This window comes from Neomonachus schauinslandi, chromosome 10 (assembly GCF_002201575.2).
Source record: "Neomonachus schauinslandi chromosome 10, ASM220157v2, whole genome shotgun sequence".
In the NCBI taxonomy this organism is placed as follows: domain Eukaryota; kingdom Metazoa; phylum Chordata; class Mammalia; order Carnivora; family Phocidae; genus Neomonachus; species Neomonachus schauinslandi.
The window spans coordinates 93,524,751-93,542,754 of NC_058412.1; the positions used below are offsets into that span (position 1 = coordinate 93,524,751).

The 18,004-nt window shown below is 43.8% G+C and overlaps 1 protein-coding gene across 2 annotated transcripts in view; it reads right to left on the bottom strand.

The window, feature by feature from the left end:
* RIN2 (Ras and Rab interactor 2) overlaps positions 1 to 18,004 on the bottom strand; it is a 109,546-nt gene that overhangs the window by 63,100 nt on the left and 28,442 nt on the right. For both annotated transcript variants that reach the window (XM_021700698.1, XM_021700700.1), the window contains exon 3: positions 225 to 325. In XM_021700698.1, the coding sequence (XP_021556373.1) occupies positions 225 to 325 (101 nt within the window). The remainder of the gene's footprint in view (positions 1 to 224; positions 326 to 18,004) is intronic.

An 18,004-nucleotide genomic window follows, 5' to 3' on the forward strand; every position in this document is an offset into this window, starting at 1 on the left:
GGAGGCATTGAGAGGGTGTAAAGTTCAAGTGCCTTCAAAGTGATTAAAATAAACAGACAACTGGTTCCTAGGCCACTCCTACCTCCTACAGAGAGCTTCATCGGGAGAGGCCACCACACTCCCAGTTCCCAAACTTCTGAGAAGCCACCGAGATGGCAGTCCTCGTAGCTGCTAGGGTCCACTTAGCCCCCATCTGACGCCCGGCACCTGATCGTCTCTGTCACCTGTGGGCTTCGTTGGGTTCCAGTCCATTCTCCAGGCTGACATCTGTCTGCACCATCTCCTGTTTCAGTTCTCCGATCTCCGAGACGATTGTGTCAATGAGCTATTCAAAGACAAAAATAGTGTGACGTCAGGCAGTGGAAGAGGCGTGCCCAGAGCCTGGGGAGCTTCAGCCGCTTCAATAGGAGGACAGAGAAGACCACCTTTTTTTTTTTTTTTTAAATCCCGGCTGTGTGAATTTCCTTCACCCAGAGGAAAAAAATAAAGAGGGTGGGAGCAGCTTTTTATTAAAAAAAAAGAGGAAGAACTTAGGTTTCGGTACTGCCCTAAGAAAACGGATATGACACCCAGTTTGCTTTCTCAACATGAATACAAAGAGGAATAAACAAATCCTGGTAAAACCAGGCTTCCACATTCATTTTGTCAAAGTCAAAACTCAAGAGGAATTCCCTGAATTAAAATTTATACAATCATTGTTCTGGCTACAGAAATAAGCGTATTTGTTTTGTTTTTGTTTTTTTAAGATTTTATTTGAGAGAGAGAGAGAGCACAAGTAGGGACGGGGTGGCGGGGAGAGGGGCAGAGGAAGAGGGAGAGGGAGAAGCAGACTCCCCACTGAGCAGGGGGCCTGATGCGGGGCTTGATCCCAGGACCCTAAGATCATGACCTGAGCCAAAGGCGGATGTTTAACTGATTGAGCCACCCAGATGCCCCAGAAATAAGAATATTTAAAAGACATACATAGTTTGCAATTTCCAGACATTAAGCTTACTCATACTATTCTTTGCTTTTTATTTATTTTTTTGATAAAGAAGACTGTGTGGGGAAAGGGAAGAGAGAGGGCTGCCCGGGGTGGGGAGTGGGTGAACCACAGGGGGAACGCAGAGGGAGATGTGCCCTCCTCTTGCAGAAGGCTCATGCATACTTGTATCTTCTACCCACACAGCTGGGAAGAGGCTACATCTGCCCCTGAAGGCTGGTCTAAACTCCTGAGCCCACCTAATCACTCATCCAACAGAATCCTTCCTGGTGCTAACTAGGCACTCTATGTGTAAAGCAGCTGTTCTCAAAGTGTGTCACTGCTCCCTAATTTTAAAAAATCAGTTATTTTTTACATAAGTGTTATTTATGTCATCGTGTAATAGATTTATTATTGTTTCAAAATAAATATTTTAAAAAAATTTCTCCATTTTAATTCCCAATACAGCAAGCATCTCGTAGCTATAATCCACGTGAACACAAGCTCTTTGGGGGTCCTCCATAATTTTTAATGGATAAAGGGATCCTAGGGCTATAAAGTTTGAAAATCACTATTCTAGCTGAAGATAAGTGTTGTCTTGCCTCAAGCAGATTTATCCCACCCAGGCGCTGGCAGAAACTTCATCTGAGCTTACAGGCTGTTCTAAACTGTTGACTCCCTCTATTCATTCATTAATTCAACAAACCTTTACAGGCACCCACTTCATGCCAGGCACTACAAGCACGGAATAAGGTGGACAGTTCTCACAGAGATGATAGTCCAGTGGAGTACAGACCACAGCCCTGAGCACTGAAAAGTGCCAGGATGAAAACAGAACAGGGTGATGCTGTAGGGGGTAGCTAAGTGGCCACCACTCTAGGTGGGATAGGATGGTGAGGGTGGATCTTTGAGGAAGTGATGGAGCCCTGAACAACAAGGGAGCCATGAAAAGATCAAGGGAAGATACCTCCATACAGAGAAAGTCCCAGAGGCTGGGGAGGCACGTGGCAGGAGAGGCAAGCAGGGACCAGAGCTCATTGGCATTCTAGATCACAATACCCATACATTTGAGTTTTCTACACTAAGAACCATCAAAGGGCTTTAGGAGGGGAAGACATTTTCTTTGTTTTATGTTCTAAAAAGATCACTTTGGCTGCTGGCTAGAGACGGTTTGTAAGGGCAAGAGGAGAAACAGCAAGACCAGTTTGGAGGCAACTGAAGGGATGCAGGCAAGAGTGGTCCAGGTGGCTTGGACCAAGGTGGTAGCAGGGGAATTAGAAAGAAGGGGGGAAATCTGAGAACAATTTAACACAGAAATTGATAGAAGTTGATGGACTTGATATAGGAGCGGTAGGAAGAGAAGAATCAACACAACTCCTAAGTTTTTGACTTGATTATCAAATAAATAGATGGCAGTGCCCTTGACTGAAATGGGGAAGGGTTAGGTTTGAGGAAGAAATCGAACTGGATATTAGATCAGTTACGTCTTGATTTTCTTATTGGCCATCAAATAAATTTGGTAAGTGGTTTTTGACATTCAGTATGGAGATATTTATACCTTTGGAAGTCACTAGCTTATGTGCTGGCATTCCAAAGCCCCGAGACAGGGAGAGAATATCTGAGGGGAAGGCGGACATGGAGAAGGGGTCCCTGCAAATAGCTCTACACACTCCCAATGCTTGGAGGTCAGAAGAACGGAGGCCAGCCAAGTCCTCCATGCTTGATCCACCCCTGTTGTGTGTGCCTGGGATGCAAGCTATAGGCAAACATTCTAGAAGCACTGGGGACCTGGAAGAGAAAATGACCAGGAGATCCCTTTTATATATATCCCACTGGCAAAAATTTAAAAGTCTGACAATATTTGAGAATATGGGGAAACAGGAACCCCAAATGCTGCTAGAGGAGTGTTATTTGTAGAGCTCACTTTGAAGAGCAATTTGGCAATGTCTTACAGAGTCAGAGACACACAGACCTCCTAGATACACACTCTAGAGAAATCCAGGCACATGGGTGCAAGGAGACCTTTATAAGAATATTTCTGCTCCGTTATTTGTAAAAAAAAAACCCCAAATTATAAGCACTTAAATGTCCATCAGTAAGAGAATGGGTAAACTGAGGTATAGAATACTACATAGCAGTTAAAACTAATGAACCAGAGCTATAGGTATCAAACACATATAAACAGAAATACTCAAAAACTTCTCATAAAAGCAAAAAAAAATAAAAAAACAAACTTGAAAAGGGTTACATCCAGTATATAAAATTGAAAACCATTCAAAACTACAATACTATAGTGTTTATAAATATACACATAGATAGACAACTCCAATGTGTGATATGGGGGTTATCCCATAATAATCTTAGTCCAGGATAGTGGTTACCTCTGGAGGAGAATGGATGAAGACGTTCACAGGTCAAGGGACTCAACCACAATGAGATTTTATTTCTTAAAATGAAATGGCAAAATCATAAGATTTGACAGAGCTGAGAGACATGTGTTTAGCAGTATATGTGATTTTCTGTAGGTTTATTCATAATCAAAATTATTAGGAAAAGAAAAAGGGGTGGATATGCATGAAAATGGAAGGAGGTGGAAAGACTGAGAAGGTAGGCATGAGTGGGGTGAGCAAGGGCAGTCTGAGTGTCTGTGCTGAAGACCCCCCAATCTGGGCTGGGTCACCCTCCCATTCTGGGCTACGGCTATGGTCCTGGGCAGAAGAGCCACACACAGGAGGGTCACCCACAGCCTCGGGCAAACCTAGGACAAAGAGTTCCCATCCCCAGCAAGGAGACAGGTCACTAGGCACAATCAGCCTGTTCACCCTCAGTCACCCTCACGGCCACCATATTAATGTGAATGTAAACGTAGCCTTCCCCAGGAGAAGCCCTTGATCTTCTCTGGCCAGACTGTTCCTCCTGATACTGGCCTTGCTGACACCTTCAGTAGCGTCTCAAGACCTCCACACGCCACACTTGCTTCCTTCTGTGTACCTAACCAAACACAAAGAACCTAGAAGTTGTGGTTCTCACTCAGCCACACTCAGATGGCAAATCATGAACACCACCATTGATCTGTAATGCAGAAGGGACGTGCAGTGACGCCTAAGACACAGAGGTGGACGAGGACAGAGGCACCCCCCTGCCTGCAAGACTATGAGACCCTTCCCAGCTGACGGAGGGTCTTGTCGCCCCTCCACCTCTCCTGTCACCGTCCATTCTGCCCCAGCCCACCCACCTGAGGGCACAGACTCTCTGAATGATCTGTTGTTATACTCAACAGGCCCCTCCACCCACCAAAGTCATCCCCAAACATCTGCTCCTCCCTGAGGTCTGCCCCGGTGTCAATGATTGAATTTGAGGTGTTTCCCAAATTTTCCCAGATACATTTGTGTTTGTTTGTATTTTTGATACCTGTAGATGTTTGATCTCATCTTTTATGCTCTTAATACTCTTTATTTTTGAGGCTAAACAGAGATAACCTGCCACCCACAAAGGGACGGGGAGCAATTTTAAGCTAAGCTTTCTCGTGTTTAAGACAACAGCAGTTTCAACCTAAGTGCTTTATCAAAGTTGGTGTCGCAATCGAAATTTCTCCAAATCCACTCACACAACCCAAGACCCCACCACATCCCCGTAGCTGTCTAGAATTCCTATAAGAAAGGGAAGGGGCTGCTTAAGCATCTGCCATGCAAGCACTGCTCTTCACAACCCTATCTGTTGGCCCAGGATGTGTGTGGACACTTGGGAAGACGGTCACGGGACCAAGCGGCTCTTATTCAGAGCAATCGGAGCAAGACAGGACACCAGGGTGCAGGGCCACCAAATCAGTGAGACAGTGGTTCTACCAAAAACACAGCATCTGTATCATTTCCAGAAAACTACAAGTCGTGAGGAAGGCCCCAAACCAGGAAACACGCAGACAAGGCAGGCAAGCCTGGGGTGGGGTCTCTGGGTCCCCTCCCTCATTCTACTCAGAAACCTCTGTTCCCCCCTCTCCCTCCCAGGTGAACATTTGTGCATAACAAAGTGCCAGGAGCCTGAACTGTTCACCTGGGTAATTTTCATGCCAGTTGGCATCCAGGAAAGGCCCAGGTTCTTTCCCTCTGAGATCACACCCAGGGCTCGGCCAGGGCAAGGTGGGGCCTGCAGCGTCCCAGGCTAGAGCGGGATCTACACTAATTTGTACCACTTTGTAATCATTCTGGTGATCTCCCCGGAGGTGGGAACCTCCTGTGAGGGGCCACAGTGGCAGCGTGGACCAGTGGTGAGGGCACCGGCTCTGGGCTCAGAAAGACCTGCCTTCAAATCCCACCTGAGCGGCCCCCCATTGGTTGGGTCCTGAACCTTGTTATTAATTGTGAGCCTTGCCAGGAAGCAGAGTGATACCAGAAGACGCTTCAAATAGATGCAGACACCTCCCAGCCTGGAAAGAGGCCATTTCATTACGGGAGCAGACCTGGATCACAAAAGACCAGTGTTTGTGGCATCCAGTCTTCCTTTGACGGCTGCCCAGAAGTCTCTAATCTTAACATCTGCCCCCTAGACGCCTATTTACCCCGACCGGGGACAGAAGTCTTGATGCCATCCCTGCTCGCCTGGGAGGCTGGAGGGAGGGAAAAGGGAGGCCCTCCAAATCTTGCGTTCTTTCTTTTAGCGTTAGATAAAGGAAAAAAAAATCTCTTGAAGGCCAAGTGGAATTAAAAGGAGAAAGTGTTTACAGAGCAAGTTCTGATACAGCGCTCTTCAAATGGCAAGTCAAACTCAGGAATGTTATCGTGGTTTGAAAAGGGGATGTGTTGCTGATATGGCGAAGACTTGAAACCTAGGGTGTGGGAAAAGTCAAGTGTTTTGCTCTTAGCTCTGGAATTTCTGTTCCCCTCGTGCATCAGCTTGGCCTTGGGGTGTGATGTGCCTTTACAGACCCCATCAGCCCTGTGGGATTAGACCTACCTCCAGGTCATGAAAAACCACATCACCCAAACAATCCCTCTCCTGTCTATTTCTGTTGAGCCAGGGGAGCCTCATGGTCTGGTGGGTACATCCCATGTTTGGGGCTCTTCTAAAGTAGTCTGGAAAATGATGGGTTCCTTATCAACCTTGAGATGATCTTTGCCCCCAGGAACTGTCACCATAGAAACAATAATGAAGGCTTCTTCCTTCCACTTGCAGAGGAGTGTCTAGAAAATGATGGTGGGGCACCTCAGAACCCTTTTTGTTTGTTTGTTTTCTAAACTTTGTGTGCCACATCCTCCAGGGTGTTTCCATTTATATTTTTGAAATTTAATTATAATAGCAAACAAAAAACATGAATACATTCTCATTGAAAAACATAAATTGTTGTTGTTAAAGCTAATGTCCCTTAACCATCACCCATAAGCCTTTCACCTACCCAGACGTAACCACTATTAGTTTTGTACACACCATTTTCGAATGGTATTGTTCTGTGCTTTTTCTACCCAATGGAATTATACTGATGTATTGTCCTGTGGTTCCCTTATTTTACACAATGAAACGTGGGATTTATCCGCATTGATACATGAAGCCCTAGCTCATTCTTTTTTTAAAAATATTTTTAAAGAAATTATTTAAATTCAATTAATTAACATATAGTGTTATTAGTTTCAGAGGTAAAGTTTGGTGATTCATCAGTTGCATATAACACCCAGTGCTCATGACATCACATGCCCTCCTTAATGCCCATCATCCAGGTACCCCATCCGCCACCCACCTCCCCTCCAGCAACCCTCAGTGTGTTTCCTATGATTAAGAGTCTTTTACTTTGTATCAAAAACTAATGATGTACTATACCTCAGCTAATTGAATTCAAATTAAAAAAAAGTCTTTTATGGTTTGTCTCCCTCTCTGATTTCATCTTGTTTTATTTTTCTACCCCTTGCCCTATGTTCTTCTGTTTTGTTTCTTAAATTCCATATATGAATGAAATCATATGCTAATTCTTTCTATGATTGACTTATTTCGCTTAGCATAAGACCCTCTAGTTCCATCCACATAGTTGCAAATGGCAAGATTTCATTTTTTTGATGGCCACATCTTTATCCATTCATCTGTCGATGGCCATCTGAGCTCTTTCCATAGTTTGGCTATTGTGGACATTGATGCTATTATCATTGGGCTGCACGTACCCCTTCGGATCACTACATCTGTATCTTTGGGGTAAATACCCAGTAGTGCAATTGCTGGATCATATGGTAGCTCTATTTTCAACTTTTTGAGGAACCTCCATACTATTTTCCAGAGTGGCTGCACCGGCTTGCATTCCCACCACAGTGTAGGAGGTTCCCCTTTCTCCGCATTCCCGCCAGCATCTGTCGTTTCCTGACTTGTTAATTTTAGCCATTCTGCCTAGTTCATTCATTTTAAGTGGGAATAGTTTTCCACCCTAGGGATATACCACATGGGGATATACATAAGGATATACCATGTATCCATTCTATTTTTACAGACGCTTAAGTCATTTCCAGTGATTTACTGTCACAAGCAGCACTGTGTTAAACACCCTTGTGTACTGTGTGAAACCTCACAGAAAGTGCTGAGCTTCATTCACGTAAGAGGTTATGAGGTGGCGCTACGTAGCTCTCTAGGTGGCTGTGTCAAACTGTACTGCCTCCCCCATCTTTGAAAGTGTCCCCCTCACTTGTCAGTGTTTGATTTTATGAAACTTTTAAGCTTTGGCCAATCTGATGGGTATAAGTGGCTTCTTACTGCTTTAATGTGCTTTGCACAGATTATATTTTTGTTGTTATATGTATTTCTTCCTTTGAAGAATTGCCTGTTCATTTATCTGTTGCTCATCTTGGGGTTTCTTGGTTTCTCTCATTAAACTGCACGAGTTGTGGATATGCATCTCGTCTCAAATATTTAAAAGATTTTCTCTCAAACTGTTTTTTGTTTGTTTTTTTATTTCCTTAAGCTTTTAATGTTGATAGAATAAAAATTTTTCATTATGGCTCCTGTTTATTGACCCTTGTCTAGGAAGACTTTTTTTTTTTTAAGATTTATTTATTTATTTTAGAGGGAGAGAGGGGGGGGGGGGGGGGGGGGGGCTAAAGGGAGAGAGAGAGAATCCCAAGCAGACTTCACGCTGAGCGTGGAGCCTTATTCAGGGCTCAATCCCAGGACCCTGAGATCATGACCTGAGCTGAAATCAAGAGTCAGAAGCTTAACCGACTAAGCCACCCAGGTGCCCCTAGGAAGACATTTCTTATCTTGAAGTTATAAAGTTTCCTTTCTTTTCTGCTGAGACTTACATATAGTTTTGCCTATTTACATATAATGTATTTATTTATAAGTAGGCCTTTAATTCATCTGGAGTGTAATTTTATGTGTGGTATGAAGTCAGGACAAGGAGGGGAGGGATAACTCAAATATGGCCCACGCTGGGTTCCCCAAATCCCTAAACCCCGCACTCTGAGATGGCTATATCTGCCTCAAGGTGCCTTCTGCAGGCCAAGGAATGTGCCAGAGGGCTGCCACTTTCAAACATACCCAGAGGCTGGGGATGACCTGTGAGGCAGGGGATAGAACTCTGCCCTCGATTTTTTTTTAATTCCAAATGGAGAGCAAATGAACTCAACAGCATTTTTGCAAAAGTCCATCTTAGCCCTGCTGATTTAAAACATCCCCTAATCACAGCCAGAACCTTCCTATTTACTAAAAACAACATTCATTCTCTTTTAATTCCATTTTCTACTTTGAAGTTAAGAGAGAAAAAATACCTCCACATACACAGAGAAAAAGGTAATTTGCAACCCTCCCCTGTACCCTCCTCTGAGTAAAGTGAAACGAATGGTTTGATGTGAATAACTTTCTGTTTTTAGCTCAGAGTATAGAAAAGAGTAGTGTTAAAAATAGAAATACTAGGCCCCAAATGGAGTCCCTTGTGCAAAGCCCCATGTCGCAAACCAGGACTTCATGCCTAACCTAACTCCAGTTCCAGACTCTCCCAGGAATGGTATTTTAAACCAGTCTGCAATTTCCTAATCAACACAGGTAAACTAAAGGACAGATTCCCGCCCTTCCCCCAGAGGAAGGTGACCAGCCTGAAACAAACCTTTCTTTTGTTGATGACTTCCTTGTCCCTACTCCCTTTTGCCTATGCACGTCTTCCATTTTATACTGCTCCCTGGAGCTTCTTTCTATTTGCTGGACAAGGTGCTGCCCCATTCAGAAACTGTTGGCCAATTAGACCTTCAAGTTTACTCAGTTGAATTGTGTTTCCTAGATATCAGTATTTAGAGGAAACAAACACAAGTGAACAAATCTAATATCTAAAAGCAGAATTTGACTAAATGACTGGCTTGGAATTCCTTTGGCTCTGCAGCTTCAAGCACTGTGTCCTTGGATAAATCATTTGACTCCTTAAATTTCCTCATCTGTGAGCTGAGAACATGCTGAGGGCTGCTTCTTGGGCCTGTTTAAGAGTGCATTGAGGTGATGCAGACAAAGTCCACAGCAGATGTGCATTTTTAGTATTTGCTGGTGGGGAGTGGGCTTACCAATTACATTGCCCACCCATAACAAAAAAGTCAGAGGCCTGGTTCAGAGGGTACTAGAAGTACAGAGTGGGATTAAGGTAGCAGGATGTGTTGGCTGATTGTGTCTGTTGGGGGACACAGGTCTTTGTACAATGCCCATGAGAAAGACCTCCACATGCTATGTCCCTAGAGGCACGTCAATTCGATGGGGCTTCTTGGGGCCCAACAACACGAGTAGTCGTAAAATGGATAGAAACATTTGAAATTAGGAGATTTCCAGAAAATTCAGGACCTGGTGTCCTTTGTGTGCATCGGTACCTTCTGGGTACACCTCAAGATATTGATGGACAAGATTTTCATAGCCTTTAGCCTCTTGGAGCTTCCTCAGATCTGAAAACCCCTGCAAACATCAGGCAGCACAGTGGCCTCTCCCAAGACCAGTGTTTCCACCAGAGGGGGCCCCTAATGCTTCCCAAGAGTGGTCAGGAGAAGGGAACCTGGCCCTACACAGCCAGCCCCATGGCCCTTGTCAAAGCACGGCTCAGGTAGCCAGACCTGCTTTGTCTGGTGCACAGGGACCAAGAAGGACCCTCAGAGTCAGTCCTTGATCAATGACAGGTGGGTGATGAGGTATAAATGCCCCAGCTCCCTCTCCTCTGGTGGAGACAGCTGAGAAGACCTATACTGTCCCTAAGCTCCCTTTAAGATGGAGCCAAAGTTATCTTCAAGGGGACTTTGCTTGAAATTGGACTCTTGTCTGACCTTCTTCCCTGCCCCACTCCACTATGGGTTTCTCTTGGGAGCCACTTTCATAAAAATCTTTAGCTCTGCACCTATTTCTGGGGAACCTGACTTAAGATAGCCCCCAACCTTCACTCTTGGCTCTCCTCTTTCACCATTTGAGGTGGATGGTCCTGCCTGTGGGTTATTCCTGGAGCCAGAGGCTCTCTCAAATGCTCCCACCTGGATGTAAATCTCAGAGTAGGAACCATGTCTTTTTGCTCCCTGCTATATCTTTGGAGCTCAGGCCAGTCCCTGGCACACATGAGTTGTTGAATGAATGAGTGCTCTTCCTCCTCTGCCTTCCTCTTGGTAACTTCCCTGTTCATTTTCCTCCTAGACCAGGGCTAAATCAGGACACGGAGTGGGTGGAGCTCCAGCCAGTCCATGAGAAGCTCAGCTGGACATGGTGGGGAAGTCACTGACATGGTGGTAGCCACTAAAGGGCACTGTTCAGGATTTTTCAACTATTTACCACCAACAAACATCTATGTAGCTGCACATCGGAATACACTCTATTCTGATCCACCGTTAAGCTCTCACAGAGCAGAAGCCATTGGCTTTAAAACATGGTCCCTCTAATGACTAATTTGTAAACTGTTTCTACTGACCCATAAGAGAGGCCCAAATTGGCTCTGCCTTGCCAGACAATCAACACCAAGTATACACAGGCCGTGAGGGTCTGGGAGGACCACATGGCGTAGATGCTGCTCATTCTATTCAACTCCTAGAGGCTGAGCCCAGAGTTTTTTGAGTTTTGTTTTTCACCATATTTGAAATGATTCTGCAAACACTGATATAACTTTAAATTTAGTGTATCCTGGGGTGGGGGAAGTTTTTTAAGAGACACACAGCATCTGTAGTTCAATATATGAAATATGGAAGCAACGTATATGGCTGCATTTTGAGCAGTCATTCTGACGAAGTCCTAATTTACCCGGTCAGTTGTCTGAGGCCAGTATTGTGTTAGATTCTTCAATGACTCAGAAGTCACAGATTATCACCATGTTTCTGCTCGTGGCTTTGAGTTTTAAGGTTAAATAACAAGCTCAATGGTAGAAGGGCCACAAAGGACAGGGTTCTTTCTAAGAGTCAGCACTGATATCTTCTGCAGTCCTGGTTAGTTTCAGCATTTGTGTTTTAAATCTGATTTTGCATTTTTTTCTTTATGTTTTTATGAAATGTTTAAGCATCAGGCTCTGGGTCTGCAATAGGGAAGAAAAACAAAAATACAGTGTGCTCCATCAAATTAAAGTTACTACTAATTATAAGGCACACTCTTATTTTATATGCCATCAAGAAAGAAAAAAACTGCCAATTATAACTATGACATACAACTGACTGTAGCATACAAATGATTTCAGAGAGGATACATTTTGGAAATCAGCAAATCTTGAAACTGAAATGTGCTGAACTGTGTCTTCTGGAGCTCAAGTTGGAGAGGCCTGAGGTTGTAAGTGGCTTGTTTTGCTGTCTTGTCAGTGACAAACCTGCTGTGTGGGGACTAGCATCTTAGAGTTTACAAAATGGGGGCTGGCAAGATGACCAGCAGGTATTCAGGCCTCCTGGGTTCCACCTAGCATTCTCTCCAGGTGTGACAGGGCTCTCATGGAAGGCATTCTACCTTGACCATGACTGGAACCCTGGCAAGAGCAGACTCCTGCACCCTGAGCAGGTACTTCTGCCCCAGGTCCCTGGGAAACATGAAGCTTGAAGCTTATTGCCATGGGAAATATGCACTAAAACCTGAGTGTGGTGCCCCTTTGGCCTTCAAGCGTTCAGAGAAACTCCAAGGCCAGTGGAGCTTCGGGTGGTTTACCACTGCGATTAATCTCATCCATAAATCAGTTCAGCCACAAAGGGCTTGTTCCTACAGTTAACAAAACTATGCAAAACTTGTTGCCAAAAAAGTTCCCTTTCAAAGTCATAGCTGGACACTGGATAATAAACTTACCTACGGGTCACCTGGAATGCCATTTTGTTTGACTCTTTTCTTTTGATGAAAGCCCAGACTCCGTATAGTCAGATGCAGAACACGTGGAAGATTGGTAAGTTGCAAATGATATTTGTTCAGCAGAAAAGATAAAAAAGATTTTAACTTTATTGCCCTGGACATCTTTAGCCACTTTTGTATTAGGTTGAGCCATATGAAATTACAATTGTTTCAAAGTCAAAAGATTGTTGCATATTAGCCGTCTCAAGCTTACATCTAACCTGACAAAGTTAGACACACAAAGCTGGCTAAGGGCGGAGGGTAGAGCTGGTTCAACATGGGATTCTTTTGTCCCGTGACTACTGACCAGTCTCTGCCATCTGGAATTGGCATTAACATCCAGTTGATTATTTCTTTAATGAGTTAAATTGATCTTTGACACACGGTCCCTAAGTATTTTTATGAGAATTATAGTTTTCACTTCTGAAAATTATCTCTGAAGTTTTTTTTTTTTAAGATTTTATTTATTTATTTGAGAGAGAGAGGGTGAGACAGAGAGCACAAGAGGGGGTAGGGTCAGAGGGAGAAGCAGACTCCCTGCTGAGCAGGGAGCCCGACGTGGGACTCAATCCCAGGACTCCGGGATCATGACCTGAGCCAAAGGCAGTCGCTTAACCAACTGAGCCACCCAGGCACCCATCTCTGAAGTTTTTATTATCTCTATCTTTGAGGGCCATCCATTCTAAGACACTCACTAACTGTGGGTCCCAGGCCTTGTGTGTGCATGGGGGGACGGGTGTTCCTTAACCTCTCTGGACTTCAGTTTCCTCAAGCATTAAATAGATGTAGATATATATATATATATATACACACACACACACACACTGGAATATTACTCAACCATCAAAAAGAATGCTATCTTGCCATTTGCAACAACATGGATGGAGCTAGTGAGTATAATGTTAGGCGAAATAAGTCAGTCAGAGAAAGACAAATACCATATGATTTCACTCATATGTGGAATTTAAGAAACAAAACACATGAGCACGGGGAAAAAAAGAGAGAAGGAGAGGCCAACCAAGAAACAGACTCCTAACTATATATAGAGAACAAACGGATGGTTACTAGAGGGGAGGTGGGCAGGGGGATGGGCTAGATGGGCGATGGGGATTAAGGAACTCACTTGTTGTGATGAACACAGTGTGTTGTACGGAAGTGTTGAATCGCTAAATTGTACACCTGAAACTAATATTACACTGTATGTTAACTAACTGGGATTTAAATAAAAAACTTTAAAAAAATGAAGAAATCGATGAATTTCTAATGCCTCTTTTGGCTCACTCTCTTATTGATGGCGAGCTGGCCTCCTTTGCCTCTCAGAGTGCAGTGGCATAAATATTGTCACATTCACTTCCCTTTTACCACCCCCGGCTTCCTACTGAGCTTCACTGGGCTTTCTACAAGCCCTGGAGGAGAATAATGACTAACCCTTTCTGGAAACCAATCTGAATGTATACATCATCAATTTATGTACAAAAACTGTTGAAGTCAGCAGTTCTAATTCTAGGAATTGACCCAAAGAAATAATCAGATATATAGCAAAGAATGCTCTTGGCAGCATCATTCATAATAGTGCACCAGGACTAAATGGCTAACTGCAGAGGACTGGTTAAAATATGGTACAGCAATATACTAGAATACTACACAGTCATTGAAATAGTGATTCTGCTGCTCTTAAATACAGAAAACAAACTGATGGTGGTCAGCAGGGAGGTGGGTGGGCAGATGGGTGGAACAGATGAAGAGGGTTAAGAGGTACAAACTTCCAGTTGTAAAATAAAAAGGTCCTGAAAATAAAAGCACTGCATAAGAAATAGAGTCTATAATATTATAATAACGTGGTATAAGGACAGATGATAGCTACCCTTATCATGGTGAGCACTGAGTACTGTATAGAATTGTCAAATCACTATGTTGTACACCTGAAACTAACATAACATTATATGCCAACTCTATCTCAAAAATAAATTTTAAAATGGTGATTCTGTTATATATTTATATATATGTCAATATATCAATATAGTGATAAATTATTAAGTGGAAGAAAAGATGCAAAACAGCATGTATTCTCTGAGTCCATTTTTATAATATCTTTATCTATGGATTTATGTAATACAGCAGACAGAGCCAGATTCTGGGTGCCTTAGCACGTAGATACAGGGCTCATTTCCAGATGGAGCAATTAGTGGTGGTAAAATACACGTAATCTTCTCTTCCTTCTTTATATTTTTCAACTTTTCTGCAATAAGCATACTTTTCCCTCATAGGAAAAATAGCTATCTTCATTTTGGGGAAAACAGAAGTAAAAGAGCAGTTCGATGGGTGTGATTCATATATTGAGCCTGCAGTTAACAGCACAGCAATTAGACAAGTTTTCTTGAGGGCACGGAGGCCCTGCAATCCACTACTCTGCCGATAGGGACTTAGATTTGTCAAACCTAGTACCAGCGATACATCAGCTGGTTGGTGCAGGCCTTGATAAAACAAAGCAAATAAGACATCCTGCCATGGCCGAAGGATGGAATGATGTTCCTCACTCCCTGAGGCCAGGGCCTTGCCAAGCACAGTGGCGCCTCCCCCAGGCAGCGCACCTTTTTTGACGAATCTACTCAGCTGCCTGCCAGGGAACAGAAGGCCCTCCTCATTCCAAAACATCAGTTTATATTTAGGGAAGTGTTCTCTTTTTTTTTTCTCCTAGTTACAAAAAAGGGAGTAAGCTCTGAGCTGTAATTTTCCTGTGTGCCGCTGCTTCCGACCCAACCCATTCCAAGCGCCTATCAAGTTCAAATGCACCAGAGAGTCCGGGGATGTGTTCCAATTAGCATTTCCCCAGATGTTTTTTGCTCAGCACCAGCAGTGTAAGATGTGAGCAGGAGGGATTTCCAAACAGGGTGACTGCCCAGATAACACTGGCAGCATCCAATGAAACCAGGCCAAACATTCACTCAAACAAGGTCGCAGTGGGCTCCTCAGGAGCTTGAAGGTGCTGGTGTGCAGCGTGGGTCACCAGGAAGACAACGGGGTGTGCAGAATTCCACAGACCTGCTGCCCTAGGACTCTTCGCCGATGACTATTTCAGCGAAGCAGTGTTCTGCAGAAACTCTTAAAGAAGTGCTGACTTATGGGGACACTGACATGGCCTCTGGGGACACTAACTGCTGAATGCAGAATTTCAGTTTTAATTGAAACAAAAGCAAAACCACGGAAAACCCACTAGAAGGCATGGAGTAAAGATCCAAAGGCAAAGGAACTGAAGAGGAAGCATGAATCTACGACTTGCAACATTAAAGTGAAAACTTTGAAATAGACCATTAAAAACTTATTTTCTGTAAGTTGAGTATGATAAGGCCCTCTGAGCGCATATATTTAGTTTAGGGAAGGAAGACAGCAGAGGGATTATGAAAAGGGAATTTGGACTTTAAGAAAATGTGAAGGTTCGGTCATTTTGGTCTTGTGAAGATGATTAGTAACTCTGAGGTGATGAATCACTGAGCCTTTGAAACTTGTTAAAATGTGAAGAGTTGGTTTGTTCCTCATCAGGAACTGGAGCTTTGATACACAGGTCTGCGGAGGCACCCTGGCCTCATGATTTCAGATCGGATATACCAGCAAGTGTGGTTAGTGCCTTGCCCACAACCCTCGGAGGCCACCGCTCTCGTAGGCTCTGATGACTTTCTACTGAAAACACCTAGAAGTCTCTCCCCATGGCTTACAGGTGCTCTGGCCAGAAGAGCTCAGAGCAGGGTGACTGTCACCTAGTGCGTAAATACCCCAGCTTCCTCCCCCTTGGAGGGACAACGTGATACTCACTACACAGTTTCCCAAGACCAAGACCCAGAGGCTGCCTTCCTTTCTTTGTCCCACTCCCCTACTCTCCTGCCTGAGCCCCCTGTGATCTCCTCCCAAATAGACTACTGGCATACACATCCTGTCTCTGAATCTGCTACTGGAAAACCCAACCAATGTTTTTCTTTTTGCTATAAATTCAGAGCAAGACATCTTAGGCTATTTCCTCTATCTTGGGCACCCAGGTGCCTTCACCAGCCCGTGGGGACCTTTACTCTTCCCTAGTGTTCCCAGGTAATGAGTATATGGGGGGTGCCTTGGAGTATTCTTACAATCCTGCTTTGATTTAGGTTATGTGACCAGAATTGGGCACAGTGTTTCAGTGCTAACCTGGTCTCATCTCTTCCATATGTGTGTGCGTGTGCGCGCGCACACACACACACACACTATGATAAAGAGGTTGGTAACTCTCTTATTATCACTACAAATAAAACTAACAGAATAATATCCACCAGACTAGTGTTTCTCAAACTGAAATGTGCACATGCATCACCTGGGGGGCTCATTAAAATGCAGGTTTTGACTCCTGGGTCTGGGGTAGGGCCTGAGATTCTACACTTCTAATAAAATCCTTTGCTGATTGACAGTCCACAAGATGAACAAGGTTCTAATGAGGACAAGACCAATGCTTTTGATGTCAGTATATTCAGCATGTTGTCCAACTGGCCACATAATGGATGCCTAATATATATTGGTGAAATAAGGGCGCCTGGGTGGCTCAGTTGGTTAAGCGACTGCCTTCAGCTCGGGTCATGATCCCAGGGTCCTGGGATCGAGTCCCGCATCGGGCTCCCTGCTCTGCGGGAAGCCTGCTTCTCCCTCTCCTACTCCCCCTGCTTGTGTTCCCTCTCTCGCTGTGTCTCTCTCTGTCAAATAAATAAATAAAATCTTTATAAAAAAAAAAGAAATTCTTGCCATTGTTTTATTAAGAATTCAGTCCACTAATTTAATTCAGCTGTCCAGCTGCAGACGAGACAGCAGCAACTATTTCGTGCAAATTCACAAAGAAAAATCTTTCTGATGATGGGAAAGTACATACTGGGACACTGGTGATGTCAATGCACAGCATGGGTAGATAGGTAAATCTGAAACATGAGTCACTGTCCATGAACAGACATTTCTCCAAAGAAGACATACAGATGGCTAATAGACACATGAAAAAATGTTCAACATCACTCGGCATCAGGGAAATACAAACCAAAACCACAATGACATACCACCTCACACCGGTCAGAATGGCTACAATTAACAACTCAGGAAAAGAAAGATGTTGGCGAGAATGTGGAGAAAGGGGAACCCTCTTAAACTGCTTGCTGGTGGAAATGCAAACTGGTGTAGCCACTCTGGAAAACAGTATGGAGCTTCCTCAAAAGGTTAAAAATAAAAGCCACCCTACGACCGAGCAATTGCACCACTAGGTATTTATCCAAAAGATACAAACATAGTGATTCGAAGGGGCACATGCACCCCAATGTTTATAGCAGCAATGTCCACAATAGCCAAAATATGGAAAGAGCCCAGATGGCCATCAATGGATGAATGGATAAAGACGATATGGTGTGTGTGTGTGTGTATACATATATATATATTCCCTTATATATATATACTCAGCCATCAAAAGAAGAAATCTTACCATTTGCAACGATGTGGATGGAACTAGAGGGTATTATGCTAAGCAAAGTAAGTCAGAGAAAGACAAATACCTTATGATCTAACTCATACATGGAATAAAAGAAACAAAACAGATGAACATAGGGGAAGGGAAGGAAAAATAAAACAAGACAAAAGCAGAGAGGGAGGCAAACTGTAAGAGACTGTTAACCCTAGGAGCAACTGAGGGTTGCTGGAGGGGAGGTGGAGGGATGGGGTAACTGGATGATGGGCATTAAGGAGGGCACATTATGTAATGAGCACTGGGTGTTATAAACA